The sequence below is a fragment of the Acanthochromis polyacanthus genome, chromosome 11, assembly GCF_021347895.1.
Source record: "Acanthochromis polyacanthus isolate Apoly-LR-REF ecotype Palm Island chromosome 11, KAUST_Apoly_ChrSc, whole genome shotgun sequence".
NCBI lineage: Eukaryota > Metazoa > Chordata > Actinopteri > Pomacentridae > Acanthochromis > Acanthochromis polyacanthus.
In genome coordinates this window covers 25,715,182-25,729,718 of record NC_067123.1, presented here as the reverse complement: position 1 = coordinate 25,729,718, position 14,537 = coordinate 25,715,182, and the positions used below count along the sequence as shown (strand labels likewise).

Here is a 14,537-nt window from a genome sequence, read left to right as displayed (position 1 = left end):
TTCGAGGTACTAGATTAGTCTAAAAAACAAAGGGGAATGCTCAATAGGCATGGGAACGAAACCCTTTGAAAATGGCACTGCAGTATGTTCCTTCATGAGACATCTCCATCTGAAAGGACAATGTGACCACTCTTGGGCGATCAAGGATGATTTTCTACCTATTCTGAAACACCACAGCGGTTGTGCAGATGCCTAATTTGGGAAAAAGAAATGGCACATCCACTGCATTTACATGGATACAGAAGGGACATAAATACATGCATTATGGGACCTGCTAACAGAGAGCTTAGCATTGGACAGCTGTACATTTAGAATAGGAGCTCATCATGTTTACATTGTTGGCTTCCCAACAAAGACAAACGTGGTGCATTATCTCTACATGACTAAAACAGTTTGTTAAATGGTAACCGAATAAACATTGTTTCCCTGCATTGTGTAGCCAAACTGACTTTTGTGCCAGCAAGCACTCTGTTATTCAGCTCAGTGATGTTTATCTAGATACTGCAGCTTTTTGTCCACCCTATTGTCTTATCAATAATAGAACAGCGGGCATTATCTGCGTGGTCAGCTATCTTTTCCTTCCCCCTACTTCACCCTCTAACTCTCTCCCTTTCTGTATTTGTCTTTCATGGCGTTAATTAGCTAATAATCCCTCCTATTGTTATAAAATCCACAGCCTTTGCAAGGCAAACTGTAAGGATAATCTGACCATTTATTATGCAGCCCCCTTCCACCCGCACCCATCAGCACAAACACACATATTTATAAACCCATGTGACTTCTGTCATACTCATGCACTTGTGCACATGAAGTACGTCAAACTTAAACAGCATAAGTCTTCTGAGAGCTTACAAACACAGCTGGGTTTCTTAGCCGACCACTGGTTGTTCTTCTGACAGGTGATGTTCTTCTTCCCCACCAGCTCAAAGGCAGGCAGACACTCAAAGTACAGTCTGTCTCCATGACGAAAACCTGTCCCCTCCCGCTTGCCATAAGCTGGGATTCCAGGATCTCCACAGCTGCCTTGGTCAATTTCTGTGTGGGCAAAGTAAGCACATTCAACCAAAAACTCAGTACACAAAAGATAACAAATGATAACAAATTACGTCAAGCAGAGAAACATGAACACAGGATAAACACAGTACAGCTACATATAAATAAATTATATGAATATAAAGAATGTCAAATTAAATCTTAAAAACACTTCTGCATTGTTCTAGATGAAGATAATGTGGAGTGCATCCTGTTCTTCTCAAAATGTGCCCTTCAATGCTTCCCACAAGTACAAAATGTGTCTTTCCAGGGAAGGTGGCTGTGATTCAGCGATATTCATGGTTCTGCTGAGAGCTGGCTTCAGAGCCGCGTTGTGCTGAATGATTAGGGTGTTATATTTTCCTGTTTATATCAATGCTCAAGAATGCACCATTCGTGCAGCCTCCTTTAGTCAGAAAATAAAAATAGTATATTTAAAATAAGCAGGGTTTGAGAGATCTATTTGGGATGGGATTTCTCTAACCAACTATACTCGCTTTGGCCTGAAACAAATGACAGCTGTTTGTTAAGGAAAACATATGTTTTTACTGCCTAGTAGATTCAAATTAATTTATTGTCTTTTTGCTTTTCTTTCCTTTAGTTTCTAGTCATTTTATCTAGTTTTGCGTCGTTTTGCTTGCTTCAAGCTTAGTTTCGTTTTCTGCTGGTGTGTTGTTTATCTCTAGGTTGCCTTTGCTGTGTTCTCCGGCTCTTTCAGTCAAGTTTCCTCCCTCCATAGCTGCGCAGGGCATGTGTGACCTCCAGTTTTAATATCTGCGTTTACATTAAAATTGGTGTATGTTATGTGCTGAACCTATTTTTGTATAATAATAAAATTGTATTTACATTTTTGTACACATTTGCCTCTGTGTTTATTTGTGCGCGTACCTGTGTATTTAGCTGGAGAAACGCTCTGTTGAGAGGCAGTATCGTTAATATTCTTAGGGTCAAAGTCCCTATGTTCTAGTCCTAACTTGGCTATATCTTTTCTTTTTAAAAATTTGTTTTTACTTATTTGTTACGATGCTTGGTACCTATGCGCCTTAAGCACTGCACTTTTTAAATTTTGTTGTACTGGTACAATGGCAAAGTAATTCTTTTCTATTCTATTCTCTCTTCAGTACAGTGACAAGTCCAGAATTTGTTTAACCCGTTTTATCAAAAATACTTGTACCACATGGGCACTGTCAGCCATGATCAAAGTAAAAACAATGCTTCACAACAACAACAAAAGTGTTATTTACCTCCTGAATCTTGTTAACTTATTAAAAATTATAAGAGCAATAAGAACGTTGAAGAAATAGATTCAGTGTTCCCACAGCTCAGTGTTGTACTTTTTATTATTCACAAAGCTGCTTTATTGTTCCTATTTACCATATCATGTTCCAAACACATTGTGCACTCCATTAAATTAATTTAAAATGTGCTGGCTCAACCAATGTATGCTAGGACATCTAGTATGAGTCACTATCATTTGGAGTGGAGGTTTGTACCCTGTGTGCGGGTTGGATATGTGAAATAACCCATAGCTGATACGTGATGAGTAAAGACCTCCACTGACAGTTCACCACACATGTGAATTGCAGATTAATTCCACCGTTTGATACCACCATAGTGAGAAATACATTTTTGCTGGCGCTGCTACTCTATGAAGCAACAAGAAGGGCACTTGGAGACAGCAGCCCTCCACCAAGGCCAGTGTATAATTGTTGAGAAACTGATCTTCATTAGCACCCTGTAGTTTCTGTGTAATTCTGCTCACAGACAGACACTGAAAACACACATCTACCTCAATAAGGAAGACTGCCTTAAATCTTTCTCAAAAGACAGAAGCAGATAAAAACAGTAAGAGTCCACAGTGTTCTGGAGTCCCTGTTCAAGTATCTCCTGGGTTTGCCAAAAACTTGAATCAAAGAAATTTTCTGCACCTTGTCCTTTAGCTAAGAGTGAATAGATATAATAGAAATGACTCTGTAAGAATAACTCACTGAAAAGTTCATCGTGGCTCATAAATTATCTTTTACATGTCATAACATTGAAAACTGTAGAATTCCATAATTGTCACACAGTTTATTTTGCCATTATTTTGTTCACGACTACATATTCTACACTCATCCTCCCAAAATATTATTCGCTAAACTTGCCAATCTTTCATTTGTTTCTCTCTCCCCCTTTGTCCAACTGCAAATATACCCATCCTTTCACAGTTTGACGAATGTCCTCACTTGTGTTGGAAGCTGATGCGAGCACTTTCCAACTCACGCAAACACACCTCTATGACCACCTTTCTTCCTTAAAACCACACATGCCAATTTCATTATCGCAAGATTTATGCATCTCGCATCCATTCACTCAGTCTTCTCTCTACTTTTCGGAGGGTGAAGACTGCAGATGGGAATGCTGAGGCATCCTATTGAGGCATCTGGACGGGGGAACACAGAGAGCGAATAAGCTCATCCATCCAGGAAATGATGGCAGGGCCTAATACGATTTTAAATCGCACCAGGGGTGATGCTGGGTATAAATCCATACTCAGCCCTAATGATGATCATCATTTAGAACACATATTTAGAGCTCACTGCTGTTTGGATGTATGGCTGTCCTGAGGCAGCCTCATTCACAAGACAACTCATTGATCTTACGTGGAAGTCACCTTTAAAAAGGGGGGGTGAGGCTGAGAGAATCAAGGGGAAAATGAACCAAGAGAATGAGTAACATCCAACAGAAATTTGATCTGAAAGAGCAATGCAGTTCAAAGAGAGAAATAAGAATACGCACATACTAATGCAAATGCATAAAATCACACACACAATCAAGCACTGCAGTGTTCCTCAGATAAGACTATTCTGCCTCATGGGTCTCCACCATAAGAACTTCAGGGGAAATGAAGGTAATAAATAAGAGCCCCTTTGAAGTGTGCATGTACATGAGTGTGTAAACATCTTGCCTTGATTGTGTTTCTTGTTTTACATGTGTTTGTGCATTTGTGTGTATGTTGCAAAGACAATTTCTTCAAGGCAGAAGTGAATAAAACAGCAGTGGATCCTGATGATTAGGGGAATGGATGTCAGGACATATTTATTGTTCTTCTCTGTTTGACACTCCAAAATAATCTAAGCACTGTAATGGACTCAAATTATTGTCAACAACTGCACTGCAATCTCCTGAGGCCCGGGATGACAAAAGGACTTCAGTAGTCAAGTTTATTGGTATAACCTAGTACGGCATAAAATGTCTCAAAGGTTTTTTACAAACCCACTGTTCCACTGCTAAATCAAATATATGTTAAGTATATATAACGTGTGAACCTGAGTTAAAAGTACATGACCTTATACTCACTGTGCACTAAAGAAAAAAATCAAAAGTAGCAGCACATCCTGCCAATAGGTAGCTGTTCAAGCTCTCATTTGGTAACAGATGGTTATTATGACAACAAAATCATTCATTGTTGAGGCTCTACAATCTGAAAGGGCTCTAAAACTGTCACTTGAGCCAAAAAAATACAGAGTGCTGTGTCTTTAACATTAGCTACAGTCCTAATGAATCATTTGCAGGATGTGGATAAATGAAAATGTTTCAAGACAAACACCCTAAGTGTCAGTATATAGTACTGTGGCAGTGGGGTTTAGACCTGTTCATTTGCATTAATACTGATTTAGTTTGCAAGTATTACATCTTCAGAGAGACTGAGGCCTTGGCACAGTGTGTGCAACCAACAGTCATATGTATGGGTAAGGTGGGAGTGTGTGTACTGGTATGACTGTGTTTGCAATTACACTTGATGATCAGGCTTAAAATACAAGTAATTGAGAATGCAAATTAGATTTTGGGTGCTCCAATCTGGGAGGTGAAGTGGTTCAAAGCGTTTCTTCCCCTTCATTAAGTAGAACTCATTGTTTTAATTACACTTTGGTTCAGCCTGCTGCTCCACTTTCTCTGTTATTTTTGCTGATGAAAAATAAGCATCTGTGGGCTAGGGAGAAGACTTGCTGTGCTTCTGAGAGGCAAACAGCAGACTTAACTAGAAGAGGAACCCTGGCAAACACCCCACACTCACATGCGTTCACACGAGGAAAGAGAACACACAGAGAAACTCACACTGTCACTCCTAGTTGTATCTCATCCTCACACACGCATAGAAACACATACACATTGCTTCATTTGTTGAAGCTCTCACACTTGTGCACTTAAACACGCAGACATATAATTACAAACACAGAGCCACATCAGTATTCGGTAACAGGATAAATGCATCAACTATCAATGAATCAATGTCTCACTGACTGCATTTCACGAGTTTATTCACCAAATAAGTGCCTTTATTGCCCTGACACATTAGTGTTCAATGCAAAAGCAGAACACAAATTATGACTCTAAAAGCATAATTTGTGCACAGCTGTAATGGAACTAGCAATTTGTGGTTCCATTCACTAGTATTTTTTCAATTCTCAGTGTCATACAGTGTACAAAACTATTACCCGAAGTGATCCAGTGTGGCTTTTAAAGAGTTCACGTAGGCTTGTTTTGCATTTAAAGTCTTTGTAATCTGTTTTTGTAGCTGTAACATGTCATGTGGCAGATGGAGGTCGAACAGCCTTAAGCACAGTGCCTGTTATGCTATGATGCTAATAAATTCATCACAGAACTCTTAAATGAGGCACATGCAGTATCTCTAATCTCTCTGCTTTTAAAAATTAACTCTGAAAAATGAATGCTAGGAACTAAATCAGTATTACAGTCAGCTAAAGCTAAATGTGTTCTGACCTTGCCCCCCAAATTACATTCCTAGACGCCTAAAGTGCATTTTCATTTTGAAAGAAACCTATTTTCTCACTGAAAGGTATGCCTGTGACTTAGCAGGGAAGGTATCTAGCTTGTTGAAGTTTCAAAGTTGGCATATGGAGTTATAAGGGGAGGATAACGGTTTAGGGGTTCATTCGCTGTGTGGGACCATTACTCTAAGACTGAAGTTTCATTTTAGTTTTCACTTACTGTTTGGTTAGGTTTAAAGAAATACTAAACTTTTGGTGACAATACAACCCTACTGAGACTTCTTCATTTAATGGATTACCACAAAGCTAAGTACCACCCTATCTAGTATGCATTGGTGGGTTACAAAGGAGTGATAGTCAACCAATATGTCACAAATGTGGTCCAGCAGAAAACGTTTCCCTCAAAAAGTAATAGAGAAAACACTTTAGTTATACAGGAAAGTTATTTTTAGGTTAAATGTGGGTAACTCATTCAACAATCCCTTTTCCAATGCAGCTATACATAAGACAAACATCCTACTGACTGATAACCAAAATGTGAGGAGCATCCTTACCTTCATAGGAAACCTTGAAGCCCAAGGAGCCACTGGTGTCATCTGTTTTGAAGTTTAGCCACATCTGGTGACTGGTGCTTACCACAAGGTCTGGAGTAGTGGTACCAGACAGGCTACAAAACGAGACAAGGTGTCAGATTTCTAAAGTTTCTTTTGAATAGTGTTTCTACTGAATCATAAATCAGATTAAACCCATCTGCAAGTAATGAAAACAATACTTGAACTTATCTATTAAACAATCTGACTCTCTCTTGATAGAAAAGTACTCTGAAACTGTTGTATTTCTAGCCTGACAAACTTATTTTTTTTTAATCCTAACCCCTTAATTCAACAGCTGGGGACACGAAAGTGGAAAATGAAGGCAAGATCAGTCAACGCCACAGAAGTAATTTAATCCTATTTGAATAGTAATTCCACCCAACTCTAATTAGGAAGTGCATAGCTGCAGACTAAGTGATTAAGAGTTCTAATTTTAGTGATGGAACGTGGAGAATAGTGGGAGTAGTAGTGGTGTTTGGATAAGTTGGGCTCATGTTTTTGTCCTTTCTTGCCGTCTTTTCAGTAAGTTGCTGGGACCTTCTATGCACATGCGGGAGGAAAGGTAAAATAAGCACCTAGGAAGAATGCTAGTTTTAGGATACACTTAGCAGTTTTCTGTCACCTTTCTTATCACTTCTGTGTCTAACAGGTCTGTGGTATGGATGACTGCCATCCAGCACCAAGCCAAATATGATCTATGTAATGGAATCTTCATGCTTATGGCATCTATGTTCCCACACAAGAACATCATTGCCCCTGTAGGAGAAGAAAAAAAAAGTTGTGGCAAATTTACACACTAACTGACTGAGTACAATGTCTTTCAAGTGCACAAAAAGAGGATATTTGATTCATTGCGACTCATTGCCTATTAACCACCATATTTATGACTGTGCTGTATCAGGTTACACGCCTCTGACCTTAAAGTTACAAAATATAATTCCCTACACCTCACACACGCTTGCCTGCACTACCGATTCGCAAAAAAATATAGTCCTGAGTTTAACAGTGCTGATAGCAGCAGTATATTCTCCCCTTCTAAATTGTTCTAGTTTGTTTGTGTGCAGGAGCGCAAAGACCAAATTACTCAGTCTACTTTCATACCATAAAGAAGTCCATAAGGGGAAAGGCGATTCGTAATTGGCCCAGATTAAGACATTTTCAGTGCTTGTGGTTCTGTTAAATGTTTGTGTATTGTGAGTGTATGTGCGGCTACACAAAAATATTAAAGTGAGGACGATCTTCTCACATCAGCGAACCTATCTCCCATTTATCTCCAACCTCCTCCTGCCTCCCACCCCAGCAAGGCAGCCTCGCATAAAAATTGATCTATAAAAACTTTATTAAGGTGGTAAATTTCAGCACAATTAATAACAACATCCTGTGAATTGTTATGGAGCATCTGCTAGTGCAAACTCCATTAGGGGGCATCAATATGCAGTTTGCAATGCTGCACCACATGGTTGTGATCTTGTTATTAACAGCGAAAAGAAAGGCGATTGACAATGTAGCGCGGCATCTATTTTTAATGCCCTACTGCATCAGGTGGTGATGAAATGAAAGAGAAACTGTACAAACCGAGAAGAAAGGGCTGGAGGGGAAGGGGAGGAGAGAGGGGTGCTGAGGGGTGCAGGGAAGTGAAGGCGGAGAAAAGCCAAGTGTCCCACAAAGAAGAAAGGTGAAGGGGAAAAAAGAACGCAAAAGACAGAATATGATTACGGGGGACATGACTAGCAAAACCGAAAATGACTGCTAGCCAAAAGAAGCTACAGAACAGAGGCAAGATTCAAAGTAAAAAAAAAACAACACGGAGGTCAACGAAATCACTCACACGTGAAATATGGTCTTCTGGTCTCCCACCACCTCGCCATCTCCCACCGTTAGAGTGTCATATCCTCGCTCTAGGTCAAAATCCTCAAATGTCAGCTTGATGACCTGGGCAACAGCGGGGACATCGCAAAGACAACCGTAAACGACAGATGCTTGAATGCTCCTGAAACCAGGTGCAGAGAAGGGACCTCTTCCCATCTGTGACTTTGCAACCCTCTGTCCATCAATAAATCATCCACAAGGCTCATTTAAATACTTGTAGGGCGCATTTTAATTCATACTTATAGCATGTCTTAGCTATTAATGCAGGTAAAACATCTTTAGACATCATCCGCTCCTTTCTACATTCTGTATGTAAAGTCACTATTTGGTATAGCTGCACAGTATGTGATGTATACATGACTGTGTGCATATATTTTCGGATATCTGACTCACAATCTGTTGATTATACAGTGCATTATGAACACTCTCCCACTAATCAAAACATCTGATTGTCTGCCAGACAGTCTGCATGACCCCTACTCTTTGCTCATCAAGTCAGCAGGTTGCAGAAATCTTGGTGGCCTATTTAGCCGGATGAACAAGGGCTTAAAACACAACAGGAGGCGTGACAGGAGACTTGGAGCTGCTCACAAAGTGAACACGTGTATCTTAAAGTCTTTAAGTTGAAGCAAAAGTTTTGAAAGATTTATGTGTTAGATTGTGAAGAATGAAACAAACCAATTAATTGGATGCCATTCCTGTGCTTCGGGTTGGAGAAAAAGTGGAACAAGGTAATAAAAACATTAATTTTGTTCAAGCCGAGGAAAGCACAGGTCAACTCCAATAAAGACAGACAAACGAAGAAGTTTTAATTTTGATAGTGCACACATAGATAAACAAAGACAAAACAGAGTGATTTTGGAGACTGAACTATAAATAAATAAAAAAAAGCAAAGCAAGGACTGTCTTTGTCTCCTTGTTTAAATTGGCTGCCACTGATTTCCGCCAAATTCTTAATGTTTTCAGAGGGCTGAGAGAGCAAGGCCTAATGAAAAAGCTTATATAAATGCAAATTGCATTCTGTCCTATGTTAAACCTCGAACCTAATGAAAATTGCCAAGGTGGAGAGAAAAGATTGATGATGTGTAGGCAAAATAGGTCAGATCGCTCGATAAATAGAGTTTCATACCACAAACTCATCTCCCATCTGCCAGCCAACAGGTGAGGTATGTTGTAGACAGAAAGAAACAAAAAAGGTTAGAAAAGCTCAGCAGCCATACCAAGTGGGGTTGAAAGAAAGGCTCCTCACTGAACAGTTGAAGCAATATGTCTTGAATCCCACCGTCTATTATTGTTGCAGCTAATCATGTGATCACAGCCTAGGAGCTCACATGATTTTTTAAGACTTTCTTCATCGTTCTTCTTTTTGGTCATCCAGTTTGAGAGAGGCAATGCTGCTATAGCAGCACACCACTGAGAATTCAGACACCAACTTCCATTCATTCAACCACGTTTGGGCTGTACCATCTTTAACAAAAGACAGAGCTGATTTAGGTTCAGTTTCATCACATTCAGTTTCTTGATTGCTTTTATTACTCTGTCAAGGAACGCGACGAAGTTATGTGATGATTGTCATGGATTTGTCTGTTTGTTCACAGCATTACTCTACAACATATTAATGGATGGATGGAACTTTGGATGAAATTTTCAAGGAAGGTCAGAAATGACACAAAGATCAATTGATTAGAATTTCGCAATGCGGTTATTTCTGAGAGGGAGGCGGGGCAGCACTATAGACCTTGTCTAAGGGTTCTCAATGGAGGTGGTTCTGAATAATTACAATGTTTAATATCTTTTAGGTTTCGGGTCATTTTCATACTGCAGAAGGGCCAGTCAGACACCTCCCTGGTGGCATTATGTGATTCAAAAACAAGTGACTACAACTTTTGCACGTACATTATATTGTTTGCAATCTCTTGCGGCACGTCTGACATTTTGTTGTCTCGGAACAAAGACCCCAGTTTCCCTGACGCTGATGGATAAACACTTGAAAGATTGTGAACTAAAAACAGCTGCATTCAGTATCTTCAGGACATTATGAAGCAGCAACACTTGACAAAAACCCATTAGTCATAATGTCACGAGGTTGGATTTAGGTCTAGAAGAGCTTTGTCATCTCCCACCTACCTCCCTTCGCAGTTCCGCCTCAGTCTCCTGCCTGACCTAACATCTCCTCTGGCTGGGCCTATGCGGACGGGCAGGAATAGAAGCCCATTACATCTCTAAACAGAAAGAACAGCCTCGCTCCATCTTCATCTGAACTAGGCATAGAGCGAGAGACAACCTAAAGTGCCAGAGTCTGTTTCAGCAGGCTGCCCGCTGGGTATACCCAAGGGTGTCTGTGTGTGTTTGTCTTTGTACACATACAAGCAAAAGGTGGGGTTAGGTGGGTGCACATTGTTTCTGGCCACCTTTCCTATCTCGTCTCACACCTCACATAGCCTCTCCTTCACTCGGCACAGTGCAATAGGAGAACAGATTTGTAAAATCGTTTTTTGTTTGAGTTCACAGAAGGATATTTGGCACGGAAGCAGCTGGGTGGCCTTGAACACAACTCCAAAGTCAATGGTCTGAATAGAATGGCTATGACACTTTCATGATATCGTCCAAGCATGCTCCCAAAACCTCTCCATTACTCTCCTGTCCGTTTTACTCCCTTCTTCTCTCCCTCACCGCTGGTGTCTCTAACAATGTGCTTTGTCTTTAGCTGGCTCTTTTCCATTGTTCTTTCCCCCCTTTCATTTTCCTTATCGCTCACATTTTTCAGTGAGAAAGCTTCTGTCACATGGTGTGTTGAACAGCCCCCAAAGTGTCCTGTAGCAATTATCAAAAGCATAAAATGAGTCATGCGTGTCAGAGAGGAGCTTCCTCTGGAGTTCCTCCCTAACAGGTGCAAACACATCAGTCAGCTGCTTTTCAGTTTACTGCCAGCCAAAGATACCACATAACATGCCACTGCAAACTGGTGATTACAATAACAAAGCTAAATTAACATTATGGACCACTGCTTCGGAGTAATGACTTTTACCTTAGATATGTCTGTCGCTGTGATGACCCAAGTGCAGTTTGCATTGTTGTCATACTGAACCGGGTAGTTTGGAGATGTGATGACACCACTGGGTCCTCTCAACTGACCTCCGCACATTGGTGCTACAAGACAAACAGATAGGGTTCAATTTGAAGTCAATAATTATTAAAACACTTTTTTCCCCCCATTTTTGAATCACAAAAAATGTAGCATGCAGCAAATTCTCTCATGGATTGCCTGTGAGATTCACAAGTCGTGGAGCTGTTTCAGTATTCGTTGTACCTTCACCTCAGCCTCCAATTTTTAAGGTCTCTTATTACTCCCACTTGTGTCATATTTCTTGTGCATTGTACACATTTAATACTTTACATGCGTTTGTTGTCTTTTGTTAAAAAAAAAAGGATAGCATCCCAGAAAGCGTCTCATTGCATGTGAACTGTCAAACAATTCAAGCGGGGTGCAACAAATACTCAACACTGCCGAGGAAAATCAATGATGAAATTTGCTGCCAACAAATTTAATTGTCAGTTATTTAGTGACATCATCGTGTTTTTTTTTTTTTTTTTCCATGCAGACACAGAAAGCTCTCACATGTAGACATGCTGAAATGAAGTCTTATGTGATTATATTAAAGCATGGGCCACCTTCTCACAGTGCAGTCACGTGCAATGCAAGTTCATTGCTGATCTCAACACAGGAGAAATGTGAGGAAACCTGGACGAATCAAAAACATAACTGTGGCCCATGCTGGTGTATTGCAAGCCTGCTGGGTCTAAGCTGTCCCCCACTGGGCCTAAGCATAGAGAAGGAAGTCTTTTAAACTGCAGGAACGGAAAGTTCACCAGCAACATCCAACATTCCCAGCTCCATGGAGTAAATACCCTGAACCCAACCTCTGGTAAAGAAAGCCCAATTCAGTTAGCAATTTATTAGTTTCAATAATCGATAGATTATTCAAATATCAAAATAATTGTTAGCTGCTGTCCCACAATTACAATTACATTCTTAAATTCATGGTTCCCTAATAGTTCCTGACTGAACTGTAGTGGAGCATCTGTACATGAGATACTGCAGCTCTAGTTTTTAGTTCCTCTCATTATGTAAGACAGAGCTGATGACGGGCTTCTATTTCAATCGATACAGCTACCTACACAGGACATGTATTGGCTTGGCTTGCGTGTATACAGCATAGCATGAGTGTATTTTTGCAATTAGAGCTCGTTTTCTTCTGTTTTACTTGCCAAACTACAGTGACTGGATGTTGGGATCGGACCACAGTGAAAATACGGGTGACCTATTTTAGATACTGTGCCTAAACGCATCCTCTGTAGACACAGATAAAGCACTGAAGCTGCTCCTGCTGCCGCTGTTCTAGTAATATGCTGCTACTTTCTTGCATAGACAATAAGCAAGCATCACTTTCGGAAGATGAAGCTGTTTGGCAAGTGGCTGGTAATGATAACTTGGCTTTTTTAAAAACATCCAATTATAAACCAAAGAGCCATCTCAACAAACTGTAGTGCTCCCTCTACACACTTGACTTGCTGATTTAGTTTGGCAGCATGAAAAACAGACTGATGAAAGATTCAGTAAAACCCATAAATCACAGTTATTTACCACAGGTTTAAAATTTACTGGAGAGAGGATCTTACTGTAAATATTGTCAGGCTCTGTAATTTATTATAACAAGAAAACAAACTAGATGATTTTAGACGGTTTGGGTTCTCTGCTTTTGTTAATATGGGTCAAAATACACCTGGGCGAGTACTTCATATTCATAGAGGAAACAATGTCGTGGGAAAAACACAAACCGCTAATTACAAATCAAGTAGCACGCTTAGATATTTTCACTAAGAGTAGGGGAGCAGGTAGCAATCCAAGCTTAAAAGGACAAGGTGACTTTTCTTATCGAGGCCCGAGGGTGTCTGCATGGCAGAACTGTTAAACACCCCTCCAAATTAAAGCAGAATTTCTAATGCTTACTTTAAAGACTTAGAGTGTGTATGTGTGTACATATGTGAAGTATTTAAAAAGGCCTGAACCAACTACCCTAATTTTAATGAATTAGGTCTTGGAGTGCTCCTTTGGGTGCTCAAGCCCCGCTCAGTGGCTACATACTCCACCCCTTACCTACCAAATCACCCCTATTAAATTCTAAAAAGAACTTTGGTGAAGTTAAGGGGAGAAAAAAGAAATTAATATGAGTTGTGCTGACAGCGAGGGTGACCTCAATGGAAATAACACTGCGAAAGGAAGTCCACTGCACCTGTTGTATCCCTTATTCCTTTTCTTTTTTTTTTCTCTTCTAATTCTTTGGATCTGAAACAGGCCACTCTGTGTATTTAGTGACAGACATGACAGCACAGTGAGCGAACCTGCAATCCAGTCCGTGGAAAAGAAGAATTGTTGTGAACAGATAACAAAAAAATATGAATGAAAAGGGAACCATGAATTTTATATCAAGAGAGGGAATGTGAAGCCTTTTTTTTTTTTTTTACCTGTGCTAATGACAGGACTGTGCAGGACTGTGATGACTAACGCTAATTTAGGATACAGGTCTTCAATTATTCCTAGAAAATGTTTAATCTTTATTTAAACACGGTGAGGCAGAACAAAGGCACAGGGTTACAGGTTAAATGAGGGTGATGGAATGGGGTATTCTTAAAGGCAAATTCTAAGATGTTACGTCAATCCAAATGTCTCTTTACACAAAACAGAAAACCAGCTAAATGCAAACTCTGGCCTACACTCACAAAAGGCTCAATCACCGTTTCATCTTTATTTTTTTGGTTTGAGGAATGGAGGACAAAAGTGCCAGTACTGCTTTCAACACTGTTTGAAGTCGCAAAACACCACAGTTATTCTCTTACATCCAGGTAGCTAACAATAGCTTAGATGAGACAAAGCACAATTAAACAATTACAATCCTTGATGCTTTAGAATCTGAGCACACAGAATGCTCCTGCAAACCTCTGCATTCATCCTGTTGATTCTGTCAGCAGTGAAATCATTGAGGTGAGATTGATTTTTGTTCCGTAAGTCCATAGAACTGTTGTTGCAGCATAGCCTTTCTGGCTTTGCATTGTCTTCGTGTGAGTTACGTTGAATCTTCTCTTGATTGTTGACAACAAAATAAGTACGCCTACATCACTGAGGACGTTCTAGATATGCTGTGCTGCCACAAAGTAGCTTTTCTTCATCACAAATTCAATGTTTTTTCTGCCTAACTGCTTTTCATGTCTT

The 14,537-nt window shown here is 40.0% G+C and overlaps 1 protein-coding gene across 1 annotated transcript in view; it reads right to left on the bottom strand.

The window, feature by feature from the left end:
• The window catches only part of csmd2 (CUB and Sushi multiple domains 2), a 251,381-nt gene that overhangs the window by 110,949 nt on the left and 125,895 nt on the right, over nt 1–14,537 (bottom strand). The window contains 4 exon segments of the mRNA XM_051955076.1: nt 853–1,035; nt 6,359–6,471; nt 8,226–8,329; nt 11,295–11,416. Coding sequence (XP_051811036.1) covers nt 853–1,035; nt 6,359–6,471; nt 8,226–8,329; nt 11,295–11,416 — 522 coding nt within the window.